Source organism: Glandiceps talaboti, chromosome 11 (assembly GCF_964340395.1).
Source record: "Glandiceps talaboti chromosome 11, keGlaTala1.1, whole genome shotgun sequence".
Lineage (NCBI taxonomy): Eukaryota > Metazoa > Hemichordata > Enteropneusta > Spengelidae > Glandiceps > Glandiceps talaboti.
Window position 1 is genome coordinate 5874083 of NC_135559.1, and position 18754 is coordinate 5892836.

The following is an 18754-nucleotide window of genomic DNA, read 5'->3' on the forward strand; positions in this document are numbered from 1 at the left end:
TTTGTTGACAGTGACATTATTCATTCATTTCATCAACAGACCTGTTAGGATAGCAGCAGCTGATCAATTCTATGTGATGGCTACAAAGTGTTCAATGGGACATAGACCTTTGGTATTCTTTAGTACATTATGTTTTACAGTCCTGACAGTGAGTATATTACACCAACTTTACTGTATTTACTTACTTCATAAATCTGTCTTTTGTCCTGCCACTAGAGGGCATGATTTACTTGAAATGTCTATTGAGTTGCACCACAAAGTCAAAGATTGTCTATACATTTTTTGCCACTAGAGGGCATGATTTACTTGAAATGTCTATTGAGTCACCACAAAGTCAAAGATTGTCTTATACATTTGTTGCCACAAGAGGGCATGATTTACTTGAAATGGCTATTGAGTTACAGCACAAAGTCAAAGATTGTCTTATACATTTGTTGCCACAAGAGGGCATGATTTACTTTAAATGTTTATTGAGTCGCATCACAAAGTTGAAGATTATCACAAGAGGGCACGATTTGCTTGAAATGTCCATTGACATTCATGTCTGATTGAATGTACATATTTATATCTTGATTAGAGTACAGTGAAGGACAATGCCAAGTCATCTAGTGAATATTTCAATCTACTATGTAGATTGCTGGACTTTGAATTCAAGGCCAACACACCATTGCATAATGCTGAGACACTGCTTAACAATGAAATGGAATGGTTGAAGAAAGTCAGGGTAAGTATCAGATTTTGTGATAGAAAATTATTTATATTGACATCCTGTATGCATGTGATCATGCTCGACTGTTATAGAAAACAGATTTGCTATACAATATTTTCTTTTGTGTTCAACATTGCTTCCTCAGAAGTTAAGAGATGCACTTGACCTGTGATCACCTGTTTTCGGTTTTCGGTGCATATTAAATTACTAGTTTGTATTGTTGTCAATGTTTGCCCCAGTAGGTAATGTTATTGACAGTATCTTTTACCACACTAGCCTTCACCACAGTGTTTTAGTTAATGGCCATGCTAGTCTTGGAACCACATCCATTTTGAGACACTTAGGTTTTTCCACGGTTTACACCAAGCTTTGGTCATACGGTATATTACTATAGATAAATCATTAATCCTTATCATCTCGTATGCAGGATGAAGTGGTAACCACAGGGCAAAGTCAAACAGAAGATTCATTATTAGAAGGACATCTTGGGGTTACTAGAGAACTTTTACAATTTCAAACACCTGATAAGAAGTACCATATAGGATGCAAGAAAGGAGGCCATGAACTTATCAAGGTATGTATCATAAAACTGGACCTGCAAAGTGTGGAATTCTAGTTAGAAGTTTTACAGAGAAAGCACATTCTTCCCATTTCAATGAACTTACAACAAGGAAATAATAACGTTTTAATTGTGTCTGTGTGCTTGTTTTCAGCAACTGGTTGATGACTTCCTCTTCCCAGCATCAACACTTGTATTACAATCTAGAAAGACAGGTGAACTGCCATCAGAACAGGCCCACCCTGTGTGTAACAGTCCACTGACTACCATAGCAGCATTCGATCTATTAGTAGCTCTGTGTAAAGGATGTGTGCAAAATCTGAGAACGCTAGCTGATATGCTTACTGAAATGTATTATTCAGGTATGTACACTCCAGTCACTTTCCTAAGTATGAGAACATTAGCTGATATGAGAATGGATGTTCAGGAACTCTGGGTTCATTCTTAAATAGTAATGAAAAAATTTCTACTCTCAGAGTCAAAAACTTTCTTGGAAGCAAATCCCAAATTTTTGCTGACATCTTGTCAGCATAGTCAGGGGTGTACTACAGTGGGCTAGGGTCACATGTTTAGGAAGTGACACATGAAGTTTGGAATTTGCTTCCAAGACATTTTTTGACTCTGTGAGTAGAAATTTTCATGACTAATTTGCTGATATGTTCACTGAAATGTATTATTCAGGTATGTACACCCAAATGTGTACACTCGAGCACTATCCTGTGTAATATTGTAAGCAGGACACTTTCCATGTCTTATATGACATTCAGTATTCATCCTGTACTGGCACACTTGAAACTGTTAAGTGATTGATTCATAATCAGAACTGATACCAACTCATATATATATATATATATATATATATATATATATATATATATATATATATATATGTCTATTTCCCATCTACAATGTCTATTGTCAAGAGGAAGAACTACTTTCTATTGTATGTGTGCTGGCATTAAACATTGTATTTTGAAAAGTTTGGGATTGTTCACGTTTAGAATTGTACTTGCAGGTAGACAGATTAATTTATTGTTTGTATTTGTAGCTTTAAAAGAGACAACAACAGATCACTTTCAGAATGGTACATTAATTTGTTGTTTATATTTGTTTGTATCTTTAAACAGACCGTGATAGTCCACTTGTAGAATGGGAGTACTTACCACCAGTGGGTCCAAGACCAATGAAAGGATTTGTAGGATTGAAGAATGCAGGGGCAACATGTTACATGAATTCAGTTCTCCAACAAGTAAGTGTAAACTGGACTTTTGAGTATAGGAGAGATTATGGACTAAATTAATCATCTATTTCCCTGTGTTTCACAGCAAAAGTTGGCCTGTTTACTGGACTGTTGAGATACATTGTTAGCTGGTTGTACCTCCTAGCCCTTGTATCCTCCATGAGTGTTGAGAAAAAAATTCAAACGATTCACTTAGCCACACCTCCAAAAGTCGTTATCATGGTTATCCAGCACCAGTAGGGTTAAATTTACATAAAACATATGTAACTAACATGTACACAGGCCAAGCAAAAGTTGGCTGTATTTCAAATGGTGGAAACATTCTGCCAACATTGTTTCAGATCATTTTTGGATATCACCAAGTTATTATAGCTGGATTTTGTTGACTGCTTGATATACTGTCATGTGACGCACACCATGAATCTGATTGGATAAATAACTTGTGATGTTGTTTTCTCTTTGTAGTTATACATGGTTCGTATGATAAGAGCTGGTATATTATCAGCTGAAGGTGCAGCCACAGACTTGGAAGAAGAGTTCTCAGGGGATGAAAAACATGACAATGAGGTGAGACTATGAACTCTACGTTACATTAAACAACTTTAGTATCAGTTATAAAAGAATGTTATGTAGTTCAATGACTAAAATGTGGAAATCAGCTGAAATACTAAAAGCCACAAGACACAAGTCAAATTTGTATTGTGTTGAGAATTAATTGATGTGGTTCAACAACAAAGAAATCAGACATTGTATTGGTACCATGAAAAACTGATATCCTGTGTTATAAGAAATGTTATCACTGTGGATCAACAAGATAATGTTTGAAAATCATTTGAGGTGCTGAGAGCTACAAGGAAACCTCATTCTTTGAAAGAGAAATTCATTGATATAGTTCATAACAACACAGTCACTGACGACACTGAACTATCGAGGGAGGGGAATCAAGCCAGACAGAAGGAAACTTGACTATCAACTGTGAGAGAAATTTATCAAATATTATACAACAAATAAAAGTGAGGTCAGGAAATTAATCAATATGAAACCGTAGTCTGTTTTCATACATCAATGTTAATTTTTGTATGGCGCTGTTATTTTTCCACAGTGTGCTCGAACTTCTAAGAGCTGTACACTTAGTATCCCTTGCATGGACTTATAATATCACCACAGCCCTTTATAGTTCCTTTACTTCCTGGTTAGCATACAATCCATTGTAGCCTCAGTAACCCTTCACATAACAACAACCTCTAGTCCTACCGATCTTAGAATTCTACATTGTGTCAAATTAATGGAATCATAGCATGACTGCCTCTTTGATATTTCTAAAAAAACAGACTTTTCGTGTTTGTAAACAGACAAACATTGACCCAGGTGAAACGGAAGGTACTGATGAGAGGTCTGTCAGTAAACAAGAATCCAGGAAAGAGTACGATGTAGGTGTTCTCAAACAGGTGCAGGCCATCTTTGGACATCTGGCACAGAGTAAATTACAATATTATGTACCTAGAGGCTTCTGGAAGCATTTCAAGTAAGTTGTTCATCTGCTGAGGCTAGTATGCAGCTTTTTGAAAGTTAAAAAAATGTTTGGATGATAATGTTTCCAATAGTCACTGTTTATAGACAATGGGAATTGTGAAATCTAAATAAAATGTGTTTGCTGAGAGATAGTAGACAATGTTTTGTGTTGAATTGTCTGTCATTCTGTAATTTTCAAAATGCATTCTACCTTCTTTGGTTTCACAATTGCGTATGCTTTCATATTTATGCACACAGTAACACTAATAATATATATAGATATATACATACATAGGTACATACTTACAATGTGTACCGTGTTTGTGTTTCTTTGTTGCATGCATGTCTCAGCCACATGAGCATGTTTTCACAGACAGACAGACAGACAGACAGACAGACACACACACACACACACACACACACACACACACACACACACACACACACACACACACACCCATGCACACACGGAAATTCATACATGTACACATTCACAATATCAGATAGGCATGCATGATGACACAAAACACAATTACCAACATGACTAGTAACAGCTGTTGTATAAATAAGTCATGTATTCATACCAATCCTGTTTTCTATCCATAGGTTGTGGGGTGAACCTGTAAATTTACGAGAACAACACGATGCTTTAGAATTCTTTAATAGCTTAGTGGATAGTCTAGATGAAGCATTGAAATCATTAGGGTATCCTGCCATTTTATCAAAGGTGCTAGGGGGTTCCTTTGCTGACCAGAAGATATGCAAAGACTGCCCTCACAGGTAAATCTTACAATTTCTTTCCTTTTTCCTTTGCATCATTTTCTCCTGTTGTCGGTACATTCATATGTACTTTTGAGTTTGTAACAAGCTCGTGAATGCCATACAGGCATTTTTACTTTATAAAGATATCTTTATATCTGCAATGTGTCTTTGTTTTATGTCATCAACAGGTATTCTAGGGAGGAGTCTTTCACAACTTTGAATGTTGACATTAGGAACAATCAGAATTTACTAGATTCCCTAGAACAGTATGTTAAAGGTGATTTACTTGAGGGTGCTAATGCCTACCACTGTGACAAGTGTAATAAAAAGGTAAGTCACAAGTTTGTACTGAAATACTTGTGAAATCAAATGAGCTATTTGCACTGTTCTGTATTAGTTGTTGATGATAATGAAGTATACGTTAGCAAGGCGACAGAACCCTTAACAAAAACATGTTACTAAAAAATTTATTACAGCACATGTCTCATGGTATCAGCTACGTGAACAGGAACACATCACAGAATTTATCAACATTTCTGTAACTAGTTTAGTATTTTTTACTATCTTCTTACTATTTACTATTTTAACTCTTGCCACAGGTTGATACAGTGAAGAGGTTGTGTATAAAGAAATTACCAGTTCTACTAGCAATTCAATTGAAGAGATTTGACTATGACTGGGAAAGGTAAGTATATCGTGCAAGTACAACTACAGGCTCACATGTAATTTTCCATTTGATAGTGAAAAAATAGTTTCCTAATATAGTGTTTTCCTAATTTATGATATGAGCACTTACCAGTGACCCTCTAAGACTTATTTGTGTACGAAAAGCACAGTCTCATTATCTACTATGGCAATAAATTTGTGTGTTTGGCACAACATATTACAATATGTATATAGTAGTATATAATAATATTCAATTGTGAAGTTATGGCTAACTGGACAATGAAGATACAGGTTTAGACAAATAGTTGACTTTGACTCAGTCACACAAGATCTTATCTTCTTTTCTGGACTAAAGTTAATCGATGGTATTTAAAATTACATCAAAAAAGGCATGTTTACTACCATCTTCTAGAACTACCAACTGTCATGTTGGCAATCAGCTGCCACTTATGCCTCAGTTCTTGGTGTAAATAACCCTAAAAAAAACCTTAGAGGGAAAACTAGAGATGACAGTCTTTGATTAGTATGTTACCAGATTCTTAGTTTGATGTCTGTAAATAGATTTACTTAGACCTGTACATGTACATATTTCATGAACCGATCATCTTTTACCTTCACAGGGAATGTGCAATTAAATTTAATGATTATTTTGAATTTCCTCGAGAGTTTGATATGGAACCTTACACAGTAGCAGGACTAGCCAAAATAGAAGGTAAGTTTACTGTCATTCAACACTTAATACCAACTAGAATCCGATATGGTTACTTGTATGGTCATTGCGTACTCACGTTGTTAGATGTGCCATATTGGAGCACCTTTACCCTCTCTCAAAGAGAAGGCCAATGAAGGCAGAATGACACTTCATAGTATATAGTCCACACACAAGAATGACCACACACAATAAAGTAAATGTGAACACATAGATATCCTGAAGTCATCCTGTGGTGATGTAGAGACAAGTGTGAGTGTTATCGTCTTTTTGTAGTATATGATATAATGCCATGTATCCACAATACTACTCACAGGCACTTCACAAAAGGAAAGAAAAAATGTTATAAAAATCCAGAAAGGCTTGAAAAATTAGACATGAAATTTTGATTGAAAAGTTAGTTATGAAAGTTCTGCAGAGGTACTGTTAGTAGTATAGTATATGTTTGATGACAAGTACAGTTAGCATGTGAATAAATTTTTCACTTTTTGTACTCACAGGTGAAGAAATTCATGATGATAATGAAGATAGTAATATAGATAGTGAAGATAATGCTAATGTTAGTACCAAGTACAGATTAGTTGGAGTGTTGGTACACAGTGGACAAGCCAGTGGTGGACATTATTACTCATATATACTTACAAAGTAAGTACATAGAAAACAGTATAGGGTTAACACATTTCGTCAGTGTTTGAACATAAAGATATGCAACAACCAATAGTTTAGAGAACTGCAGTTTTGCAAACATACTAGTTATTGATTTTCCGTTGAACACTAACTTGAGTTCATGTAAAGAGTTCCGATTTATTTCTGTTGTACAATTTGGCACTGAGCAAACTTGTTGATTTGTATGGGCACGTTCTTTGCAAACTTGTGTAAAGGAAGACCTTTATACTTCTATGCAAAGTAAATTTGAAAAGTTCGCATGTTGTGCCATGTCCGTTAAGTAATTGATACAAAAAAGTTTGTCGTCACCGACAGCCATTTTCTTAAAATGAAAAAGTGTACATAATTGTGCCATGTGTTTTGAGAATTTGATGTCACTGGAAACCATTTTATTTAGAAACAAGATGACAGCATTTTAACCTGTGGTAACACTTTTCCTTCAGGTCAAGTCCAGAAACTCCACAAAGGTGGTACAAGTTTGATGATGGTGAAGTCACGGAATGTAAGATGGATGACGATGAAGAGATGAAGAACCAATGTTTTGGTGGTGAATACATGGGAGAAGTCTACGACCAAAATATCAGGAGGTAAAACCTTTTTGTTGTACGATGTATTACTTTGACATGTCAGATATGCTATCAAATGGGAAATTTGCAAAACCACCATTTTGAATGATGCATCATGGGAAATGTGTCAAAGTGTTCTAAGATTTCAGAACCCAGGTAAAAGGGGTTGGGAATCTTGTAAACTACTGAACTCACACAGGTGTTTTTTGTGGACTCTGATACACAAAACAATGCAGTGAATAAGTACAGAAAAGTCTAGAATCATCAGTGGGTTTTGCACCTCAGTGAACTTTTTCATGAAGTTTGATTTGATTAACAAAAGTACTTACATTGCTAGGTTAGGTAACATGTAGAGTGTATGTTATCTCAGCTGACTTTATTGATGTTTCTTCTTCAGGATGTCATACAGAAGACAGAAGAGGTGGTGGAATGCTTACATTCTGTTCTATGAACGTATGGACACACCAGAGAAAGATCTTGCCAAGCAGCTTGAAGAACTGAGTAAGCTTCTACTCTCATATTAAATGTATATCAGTCCAATATCTGTAGTGTGGAGAACATTTGTGGCCGTAGTTGATTGATTTCAACTGTAGAAATATTGAACAATCAACAGTGATGTAACTAATTGCAGTAACTGTTTTGTCCTACCATATACCTGTTGTTCTTCAGATTCTCATCTGTAATTGAATTGGCGCCAGAATAGAAAGAACATATCACTATAAATATAATCGTAAACTTGTTATATGACCGTCTGACTTTATTAAACAGTATGTATGGAAAAGACGTATATTAACAAAGAATGGATGCACAGTGTACAAAGCTTTATCTAAACAAACTGAAACCAAGGTACCAGTATAAAGAAACCATTATCTAAGGTACACTTTGAAGTACATCATAATAAGCTGACTGTAATACTTGTTTTCCTGATTAGCATTTTGCCCCCCCCCCCCCCCCCCCCCCCCCCCCCCCCCAAATGGGCCTTGATATTTTGGGATTGGAATGTTTTTTGAGAGAATAGCGAAGGTAATTGCGTGCCTTATTTCCTTGTAGAACTTGGCAAAGGAGATAGCCTTCAAACATTGCTGAAAATGCCAGTATCAATTGGTAAAGCTGTTAGGAAACAGAATATTTATTTTATGCACAACAAGACACACTTTAGTCCAGAATACTTCCAGTTTATGAAAAACCTCATCCGATGTAACGACATCTACATGTTACCACCACAAGGGCAGGACTACCTGGTAAGTGATCAAGATTTGTTGTTAAAGACTGGATTTCACCAACTTAATGATACTCTGTGAACAGATTGAAAGCTTGTCACAGTGTTAAGAAACTTGTTGAGTTAAGTTTTAGATTAAAAAATTCATAAAATGATGTGGATTTTTGGGAATAAAAAAATATAGGTAAAATACTGTGTATGGAGATACGAGTGTTGAACCGAGTAATACCACAGGTCTGTTAATTTTTACTTTCAAATATTGTTTATTTTGTGTACACAGACTCCAGAGGGTGAAGAGTTGGCCATGATCAGCATTCAGATTGCATCCAAGTTTCTCTTTCATGTTGCTTTCCACACAAAGAAGTCACTAAGGTAAGGAAATTATACTACTAGTATGGTCCAATCTTCTTTTACTGTGAATTAAATCTAATTACAGCCTGGCTTGATTAATGCAAAGGGTAACATTTATATTGCTGATGCTGTAAGTCTCAAGTTTTGCAAAACACTCTGAAATACCAGATATTATAATGTCTACTTTGTTTAAACTGTTGTCTTTGTGGCTATGTTTTAGGGGTCCAGCCAATGACTGGTATGAAGCCTTGTGTTCATTGCTCAGATACAGTAAGAGTATTCGTAGTTGGTTTGCCAACAATGTACTCTTTGCACACCCATCAAGGTTTGCGGAGTACCTCCTAGAATCTCCAAATCCTGAGGTGAGTTTTCCAGCATTGTCATGTCTGTATATGTCAGTCTGTCTGTCTGTCTGTCTGTCTGTCTGTCTGTCTGTCTGTCTGTCTGTCTGTCTGTCTGTCTGTCTGTCTGTCTTTCTTTCAAGCTGTCTTCAGATCTATTGTACAGTAACCTCTTTATAATGTCCTCTGTAATTAGATAGTCAACTTTCTGTTGTAATGAACACCTTCCTCAAACTAATATTTTCATGAGTACATGCTGTATAAAGAACATTTCATTATTCATTAAACAAACTATGTTTTCCATTAAGTTTGTTGTAAAGATGTCACAGTGTAATTCTATTGTTGTGACAGATTTAATCTTGGCAGTGATTTGTAGTCCATTTGTAGATCAAGTGATTCTGTACGTATAATAACAAATTTGACAGTAACTGTTTGAGTGTCACTGTTGTGATATATACCATGTTCATATCCAGTGATAATATGTGCCCTGAGATGGGTATAAAAAGAACGATATCCAATTGCAGTGTTCCTTCATACAGATACCGTAATGACTTTAAATGTATTTATAGTAAATTATACATAGCTGTAGTTGAATGTCTGTCTATTTCACAGGTCAGAAATGTCTTTGCCAAGATTATAGTATTCCTAGCACATTTCTCACAAGCAGATGGCCCATTCCCTCCACCTTTTCCTGGTAAGTTTATGTGATAAGTTCATATTTGTTGGTAATTAATGTGACAACAGATCTAGAATGCCTTCATATATGACTTTGTACAATCACTGCAAGATGGCGTATTAGTTACATATGTAGCATATTAGTTGATAATGAAATAGGCTTGATTTCAGTCCTTGACTAAAGGTATGCAGTCCACATATAGAGTGTGTTTACAAAATGGCTAACTACATGTAGGTGACAATGAAACTTATGGTCAATTTCAGTCGCTGTCAAAGTTCTAGCCTTTATATTCCCAAATCTTGAGTGCTTCTACTTGTAAAAACAGCTGTTAAATAGGTAGCTAGAAAATTGATTGCATGATATAGCTTGTTTGGATGTTAATGAATAATATATTTCAGTAAAGTTTGTTGTTGTTTATTTGTAGGTCAAGTAATTGATTCCAATGCAACACTGAGTGACCATCTACTTCAAGCTGTACTGTCACTTCTCAAGAAAGAAGTATCAGAACATGGCAGACATCTCTCACAGTACTTTCTACTCTTCCAACTGTATGCTAATCTTGGGGTCACAGAGGTAAGATACTCAGCCTGGCTTTATGACAGATGTATTCATTAGTTTTGATGATTCAATCTCACGGTTTGTATATTAATGACATTGTACTGTCTGGCATTAGTGCTACCATATCACGTTATGCTAATCTTGGGGTCAGAGGTAAGAGACTCAATTTGACATGTGCAGATATCATCCATTTTAAAAGTTCATGATTCAATCCTACATTCTCACATCAATGCTACCATATCACTTGATGCTAATCTTGGAGTCACAGAGATGAGGTACTCAGCCTGGCTTTCTGACATATATTCATTAATTTTAAAGGTTCATGTTTCAGTCCCACGGTTTGTACAGTAATGACATTGTATCAGGGTTAGATAGGATCTTGTGTTTGTTCAGGACCTGCCAAATATTTAATGCTAGTCTGACATGGGCCTGATACCACTAACGTATGCTGTTCACCATAAAGTTGTAGAATCGTTTTTCTTAGGTCATGTGATCTAATCCAATATGGCGCAGACCACAAATTCAACATGGCGGCACCCTTCAGTCATGTGACTATGCATTGATTTCCAATGTGATAGTATAGAAGCTGTTATTCATGTATGTTAATCATTACGCTTGCATGGTTTTGCTGTGCTGACACTCGCTACGATTACACCATGCAGTTGATCACTGTTAGGTGATGTTTTTCCAATATTGATTTACTTTTATCAAAATGTTGATTGAATTTGTGGGTTTTTTTTACTTTGTTGTCAACAGAGAACTCAGTTACTAAAGCTTAATGTTCCTGCCACATTCATGTTAGTTGCCTTGGATGAAGGACCGGGACCACCAATCAAATACCAGTATCCCGAGTTAGGAAAACTCTACTCTGTGGTCTCATTGTTAATCAGATGCTGTGATGTGTCGGCAAGGTGCCAGTCTTCAACGGTAAGTTGTACCCAGTGACAAGACTTCATGTTAATATGTTGAACCATGGTAGAATGCTCTCAGGGATTACAACATTGGTAATGTGTTTGAGTGTCTATTTGTGTGTAGTTGTATTTGTTCGTCTGTGTATATGTATTTGTATATGTATATATACATGTATATGTGTGTGTGTGTGTGTCTGTGCATGTGTGTTTGTATGTATGTATGTATGTATGTATGTATGTATGTATGTATGTATGTATGTATGTATGTATGTATGTATGTATGTATGTATGTATGTATGTATGAATGAATGTGTGTGTGTGCGTGTTTGTATGTATGTATGTATGTATGTATGTATGTGTGTGTATGTATGTGTGTATGTATGTATGTATGTATGTATGTATGTATGTATGTGTGTATGTATGTATGTATGTATGTGTATGTATGTATGTGTGTATGTATGTATGTATGTATGTATGTATGTATGTATGTATATGTGTGTGTGTGTGTGTGTGTGTGTGTGTGTGTGTATGTATGTATGTATTCAAAATCAAACATCAAACTATGCCATTTTGCAGTATCAGTAATGTAATTATGAAAATTTCACATATTTCATTCTCACCTTGCAAATTTTCTCTTAACGCTTAAAGGAGGCAGAGGTGAGACTATTTGAAGTTTACAGAAAATTTAAAGTTAATTTGAATGATTCAAGGAGCATTTCCTGTGTGATGTCATACACTTTGCTCACACCTGCTCTCTTAAAGAAAGTAATTGCCCTCGATGTAAAAAAGCAACTATAAAAATAGATAAAGAAGTGTTTATATTCTGTGAAATTTGTACACTTTGTCACTCAACGCCAGTGGCTTGTGCTCAGTGTGTCCTCTAAGCCAATTTGACATGCCACTGACACTCGGCCATTTCTAGTGATTTACTTAAATTTCGTGTTCCCCTATCTCTTACTATAGGTTGACTCCTAAGAAAGTCTGGTTTCATCATTTTGACCCACAACAGAAATTTTGTGTTTGATTAGAGGGCACACTGCTTGAATTTATGTTTGCTGTAAAGTGTACAGTAGGTGTGGTTTTTAAAAGGAACATGAACAGCTGTTAAACGCTTGTGTTGCATTGGAAGAAAGTTCAAAGCCTAGAGTATAATTTCCATGTATTTCCTAGTAAAATGGTACAATTTGACGCTCTGTACTCTGTGATTACTTACTGTGTTAGTAAATTTTGAGTTTTGATTGATGTTTACAGAGTAATCCACCTCTACCCAACCCACACGGTGACCAACAACCTATCATGGCAATCCAACCACAGGTAGTCGAAATACTGTATGGTAGAGCTAGCTATGTCAAGAAACTTATAGAAGATTGTAATAACCAGGAAGAGACAGTCAGACTACTAAGGGTGAGTATAAACACCTCAGTCTTATAATATTAAAAACCTTGGGTATGCACTGAGATGCAAGTATAAACACCTTGGTCTTGTAATATTAAAAACCTTGGAGCTGCACTTCCAGATACAAGTATAAACTTGGGTACTCATATGTACAGATAGGAAACTGAAACAGTTTGCCCAAGGACTTGGCCAATCAGACAAGAATGGCAGTGAGTTGAACTGTGACTCAGATTACAAACCAGCCATGCTACTATTTGATAAGAACGACTACAACAGTACAAAATGAACTGTTTTGTGAAGTGCTGATATTTGTTTTCTTACATCCTATATTATAGTTCTGTAGTTGGGAGAATTGTCACTTCTCATCAGTATTACCTGAATGAAATGTTATGTCAATTCACTGATGATATCTGTTTTCTTACACCCTAATTCCTATATAATTTTGTAGTTGGGAGAATTGTCACCTCTTATCAGTAGTACTGAGTGAACTATTTATGTCAATTGACTGATGATATCTGTTTTCTTACACCCTAATTCCTATATAATTTTGTAGTTGGGAGAATCGTCACCTCTTATCAGTAGTACTGAGTGAACTATTTATGTCAATTCACTGATGATGTCTGTTTTCTTACATCCTATACAGTTCTGTAGTTGGGAGAACCCTCACTTCTCATCCGTAGTACTGAGTGAACTATTATGGCAAGTAGCCTATTCATATAGCTATGAACTACGTCCATACCTAGATCTCTTACTACAAATGCTACTGCTTGAAGACTCTTGGCAGAACCATAGGATACACAATGCACTCAAAGGTAAGTCAGTCTTGTCTCATTTGACATCAGTCTGTATACTTCTGGATTGTAATGGTGAGAATAGAGTTATACATGTTGGTTCTATTGAATCCTCATGACCTCATTAATATGATTGTAGTAATAGTGAAGTAGTAATCCAAGACCATGGAATAACTCTAGTAGCAATAAGGGGTGTGGAAACCAAGTTTTAATGTGTTGTAAGAAAGCAACAAGATGAAGTAGTAGTAGTGCATTGTCATGGGAAAGGGGTGACTGGGAGTTTAGTGATAACAAGTTTGCAATTTTGGTCAAGGTTTCATTGAAAACATAATATGTATTTAGTAATGAAATTTCTACTCACAGAGACAAAATATTTCTTGGAAGCAAATCCCAAATTTTGACTCTTTGAGTAGAAATTTCATTACTAAGTGTAGTGTGAACCCAGAGTCCATGAAAATTCATTGTCGCATAATATAAGAAGGTAGTTGGTGATAAACATTAGGTGTTTACATGTAATGGGATCTTCACCTCAACAATATGGTGCTTGTACAAGGTATAGGAATCTTTTCTAGGTTAATGTGATATTCTTCTTCTTGCTGGGAACCCCCACCAAACATATGGTACCAGTACTTGGTATAAAAATCAATGCTAGCTGTACCAGATTTCTCTCCTCTCTTACTGGGGTTCCCTATCAAAAGTGTAATACAAGGTATCTATTCTAGTTATTAGAATCCGATTTCCGTCCTTAGTCTCTAGGGTTCCAATCTTGGTTTGATCTCAGATTTGATATGACTGACAAAACTTTGTTGACAGGTATACCTGATGATAGGGAAGGTCTGTTTGAAACCATCCAGCGTTCCAAGAACCACTATCAGAAGCGTGCCTACCAGTGTATCAAGTGTATGGTCACATTGTTTAGTAGTTGTCAAGCTGCTCATCAAATGCTGCAGTCTCATGGTGATCTCAAGAGGAAGTGGACTTGGGCCGTTGAATGGCTTGGAGATGAACTAGAAAGGGTGAGTACTGTGTTCGCGCTCAGTATTACAAAGATAACTTGTCAGTGTGTGCTATTTAGTATTGACGATCTCTTGCCGTGATCTCCAACCAGTCGCTATGTTAGTGGCTTTTTTTCCAATGTACTTCTGTATGAAATACACTATATAATACATGGAGAAAACAGAAAAGAGTAGAGATTGTATTGTGTATGTTCAGGGTAATGAATTCATTGTACTTGATATTGTTGTTATTGACAGAGACCATATCCCAGTAATGCACAGTACACGTACAACAACTGGTCACCACCTGCACAGTCTAATGAAACAGCCAATGGTTATTTCTTGGAACGCTCTCACAGTGCCAGATTGACGTTAGCCAAAGCCTGTGAACTCTGTCCAGATGAGGTGAGTTGCCAGGTAGACCCTTGTCAAACTTAGTCAAGATAACATATTTCATTGAACGATTCATTTTAAATTTGCAATAATGTGGTGCCACATATCTCATGGTTTATTATTCCTTCAGTTGAATAATAATATAAGTAGTTCTTTCTATGAATGAAGCTAATTCAGAAAAAACTACAGTGAAAAAATGTTCTAATCTGAACTTGCCTCATTTCAAAGTGTGTCACTGCTCACTAGACTAGTCGAGGCTTTTGCATCCATAGAGATTTCATTTGATGAATGACATATGTGAGATTTGATGTGATGTCATATATTTACCAGGAGCCTGAAGATGTTGATGTACCTGAAGACCAAGATGGTTCCCCTCAAGATGAGAGTGTAACTCATTATCAACAAACACCTCAACATACACAACATATACACCATGTGACAGCACAGAATAACCAGCAAAGGATAACACCACAGGTAAGTATAGATGTAACTCAATACCAACAATGAACTATTGTTATTGCATATGGTAGATTACATAAGTGGATGATAGCGGTGCCTTGGTTATGTAGATATAATCACCCTGTAATCAAGATAGTGTAAATACTGAATGAAGGTGAATGTGTAGCCGTTTTAGGAAAACTGTCATTCAGAGTGAGTGTGAGTGTAATTTACATCAATGTCTATTGATAGCTTATTATGTATCAACATATTACAATAATAGGGTTAGTGTATGTCTATCTTAGTTTGCCTATAGCTTGATTTCCATAGTAGTACATCAACAATAGTTTTAGTTTGTATCTATCTTAGTTTGCCTATAGCTTGATTTCCATAATAGTACATCAGTAAGTTTTAGCTTGTGTCTATCTTAGTTTGTCGATAGCTTGATTTTCACAGTAGTAACATTTTGTGTTTTCTTCTCACCAACTACCAGAACAACCAAACTCTGCAGAACAACCAGCATCCCCATAGTTACTCTCAACAACATGTTACAAATTTACACAAACAGAACAATACAATAAACAATGCTATAAACAACCAATCTAGACAACCAGTGCAGTCACCAGACACACCAGAACGTGAAGCCACAGAAGATACAGCAGACACTACGCAAGGACAACAGACCAACAAGGAATAAAAACTAACAGTATTGAGCCAAGCTGGAAATAACTCAACTTTTCCCAGTTCCCGCTGTTGAAAAATGAAAGACTAAACGCCGGGAAAAAATGCTACTAGCCTGTGCTATTCTTACATGCAGTTCTCCTATAGATGTGTTAAATTACCCTACTGATTTCTGATGCCTGTGACGGATTTGGAAACTTATATCTACGTTGTTATTACAAATCAAGACAAAAATATGATGACTTAACACCTGAAATACAGGACTGTACAAAATGTAATTCATCCTCGTTGTCTCTTTGCTGTCGTTATGTTTCCGATGATATGGATCAAAAGAAAGGGAAGACTTTGAAAGTGATTTTGAGCTGAGCTGATTCTCTAGAAGCTGAAGTCTGCTTAGAGAGAGAGAGATAAGGATGTGTGCCTATACTACAGCTAAGCTTTGTAAATACTTGTGCTATATTCATGTCTGATGTTCAAATCATGTGTTTGTCCCCAGGAAGTGACGTTAATGTGAAATTGTCCACCCAGTCTGTTCATCAACCCAGTTGATTCGTGTAGGGAAACGTTTCCAACGCCAGATGTTGAAATGTTGCCAATATGTAGATATCAAATTACGGCAAGTTTTTTTCAACTTCTTATTTATATCATTATTTGTACTGAGATGGAAGTCTTTATATACTGCAAAGCTGTACGACATCAATCCCGCCCGGTTCAGCTACCTAAGTTTACACATCAATTTGTGCAAGTCAGCCAAATTTAAAGAGTTTTCAGCTTAAAAACACACTTTTTATATAAACTGAAGGTCAAGAGTTGTCTGGGTTTTTTTTTGTCAGATTTCATGGTCACTCAGTAGACAGGATGAACTAGTTAGACTTCTAGCCCACAGAAAACTTCTAGTCAGGGGCACAGAAGGTTGGCCTTAGCATTTGCAAACACACTCATATAAGAAAGTAAATACAAAGTCCAAACCACTGCTAACAGATCAGCTAGTGATACTGGCAATAGATACCTTAGAGTTAGTCAGCATCTCTTAGTATTTTGTTGCTTAGCAGTGACATGTACACCTTTCCAAAAAAAACTACCCCAATCAGTAGTGAAGTACAGTGATGTTACTTCTGTCACTGTTTGAGGGCGCTGTTCATTGTAACTGATGGAGTACAGTGATGTCAGTTGTCTCTCTGTTAGAGAGCACTGTTGATTGTAACTGACTTTTCTAGCTCCAGCTCAGTTTGTCAGAGAAATGAGCCCCTTATGCTTGATGGCACTGTTTATTTGGAAGATGTCATTTTACATTATAAGGAAGCTTATAACTTGTAAGATGTCACCTAAATCTTGAGATTTCTTTATTTGAAGGATGTCACCTATTTCTTAGGACACTGTTATTGGAAAGCTGCCGCCTCTGTTCTATAACTGGACACTGTTTATTTGTAAGATGTCACCTACTTCACAAGGGCTCTTTTTTATCACAGAGATTTCACCTTTTTCTTTGGTCACTTTGTTGGAAAACTTTCCCTACATGTTGACAGAGGGCGCTGTTTACATGTTGACATAGGGCACTGTTTGTTGGAAAGGTGTTTTGCGAACACAAACTTCTGTATTGCACATTTGGTTTAGATATGCAAGTATGATTTACAGTACTAAGCAAGTGAAATGTAATTTTTGTGTGCGATCTTAACACCAAACAACTAGATTAGAGGTGCTACTGCTGTTAGTATACAAGTATGGGTTTTTTTATGCATTTTTACACTTGGATTTTATTTTTCAGCAAAACTGTTATATGTCCTGTTTATAGTCTGTACATTTGTTGATATTTTATAGTCCGTATCATTGCAACATCAGGCGAAGTGTAAGTGCTCATATGCAATTTGTATTTTTTTCTTCTGTTGGTTGTTATTAGCAACAAGCCACTAGCGTATGATCCAACTGTACCGTCAGTTAGTCACAAAGTACAAAATCATGGGCGAGAGTGTGTATCGCAACAAATATTGTAAAGTTAAAGACAATGTAATAAAAGTTTTTTTTTGTGTCTCGCGTGTTGCTCGTACTTTCCATTCTGTCTGTGTTGTCTGTAGAATTTTACTAATCGGTAGTCAGTAGTTACTATGACAATGTCACTTTGCTGAACTAATGAAATGATGTAGTAAACAAAACACCTTTCCAAGACAAAGTGCCCCAATATACATCATTTTCCAGTTACACACCTTGTAGTCATTTTCGATAGAAATGTGATGAGAAAGAGAAACGGGGGCTAAATCCAATGGCGCAGTGGTCAACAAAATGTGGCTAGAACAAAATTGCCCATACTGAAGTAAAGTTAGTAGGATTTCTTGACTGTTTGAGAATACCACCAAATTTTGATGGGATATGCTTGAAAATGCTGAGTTTTTCTAAGGGGGGGGGGGGGGGGCATTGTACCATACTATCATAGCTGTCACTTCTGGTGCAAAAGCTGGCTCTGAACAGCACTCCTAGTGGCATAATTATACAATCTTTTGTTTATGGTAACTGGAATATGGTGTATTGATCAGTTGTCATTTGTGTCAACTTTTTGAAATCTGCTTTGAGGATGCCTCACCTCTCCCTAAACATGTTGATTTATACATAAAACATGTATTC

The 18754-nt window shown here is 36.2% G+C and overlaps 1 protein-coding gene across 1 annotated transcript in view; it reads left to right on the forward strand.

Annotated features, from left to right (window-relative positions):
* The window catches only part of LOC144442348 (ubiquitin carboxyl-terminal hydrolase 9X-like), a 45401-nt gene extending 26876 nt beyond the window's left edge, over window positions 1-18525 (forward strand). The window contains exons 35-60 of the mRNA XM_078131664.1: window positions 40-148; window positions 578-724; window positions 1137-1283; window positions 1423-1630; window positions 2396-2517; window positions 2974-3075; window positions 3861-4033; window positions 4627-4800; window positions 4971-5112; window positions 5382-5467; window positions 6069-6160; window positions 6658-6802; window positions 7267-7410; window positions 7787-7890; window positions 8440-8630; window positions 8889-8980; window positions 9180-9321; window positions 9913-9994; window positions 10401-10549; window positions 11291-11461; window positions 12697-12849; window positions 13484-13652; window positions 14445-14647; window positions 14885-15031; window positions 15350-15493; window positions 15951-18525. Of these exons, the coding sequence (XP_077987790.1) occupies window positions 40-148; window positions 578-724; window positions 1137-1283; window positions 1423-1630; window positions 2396-2517; window positions 2974-3075; window positions 3861-4033; window positions 4627-4800; window positions 4971-5112; window positions 5382-5467; window positions 6069-6160; window positions 6658-6802; window positions 7267-7410; window positions 7787-7890; window positions 8440-8630; window positions 8889-8980; window positions 9180-9321; window positions 9913-9994; window positions 10401-10549; window positions 11291-11461; window positions 12697-12849; window positions 13484-13652; window positions 14445-14647; window positions 14885-15031; window positions 15350-15493; window positions 15951-16154 (3742 nt within the window). The 3' untranslated portion in view covers window positions 16155-18525. The remainder of the gene's footprint in view (window positions 1-39; window positions 149-577; window positions 725-1136; window positions 1284-1422; window positions 1631-2395; window positions 2518-2973; window positions 3076-3860; window positions 4034-4626; window positions 4801-4970; window positions 5113-5381; window positions 5468-6068; window positions 6161-6657; window positions 6803-7266; window positions 7411-7786; window positions 7891-8439; window positions 8631-8888; window positions 8981-9179; window positions 9322-9912; window positions 9995-10400; window positions 10550-11290; window positions 11462-12696; window positions 12850-13483; window positions 13653-14444; window positions 14648-14884; window positions 15032-15349; window positions 15494-15950) is intronic.
* Window positions 18526-18754: the final 229 nt, after the last annotated feature.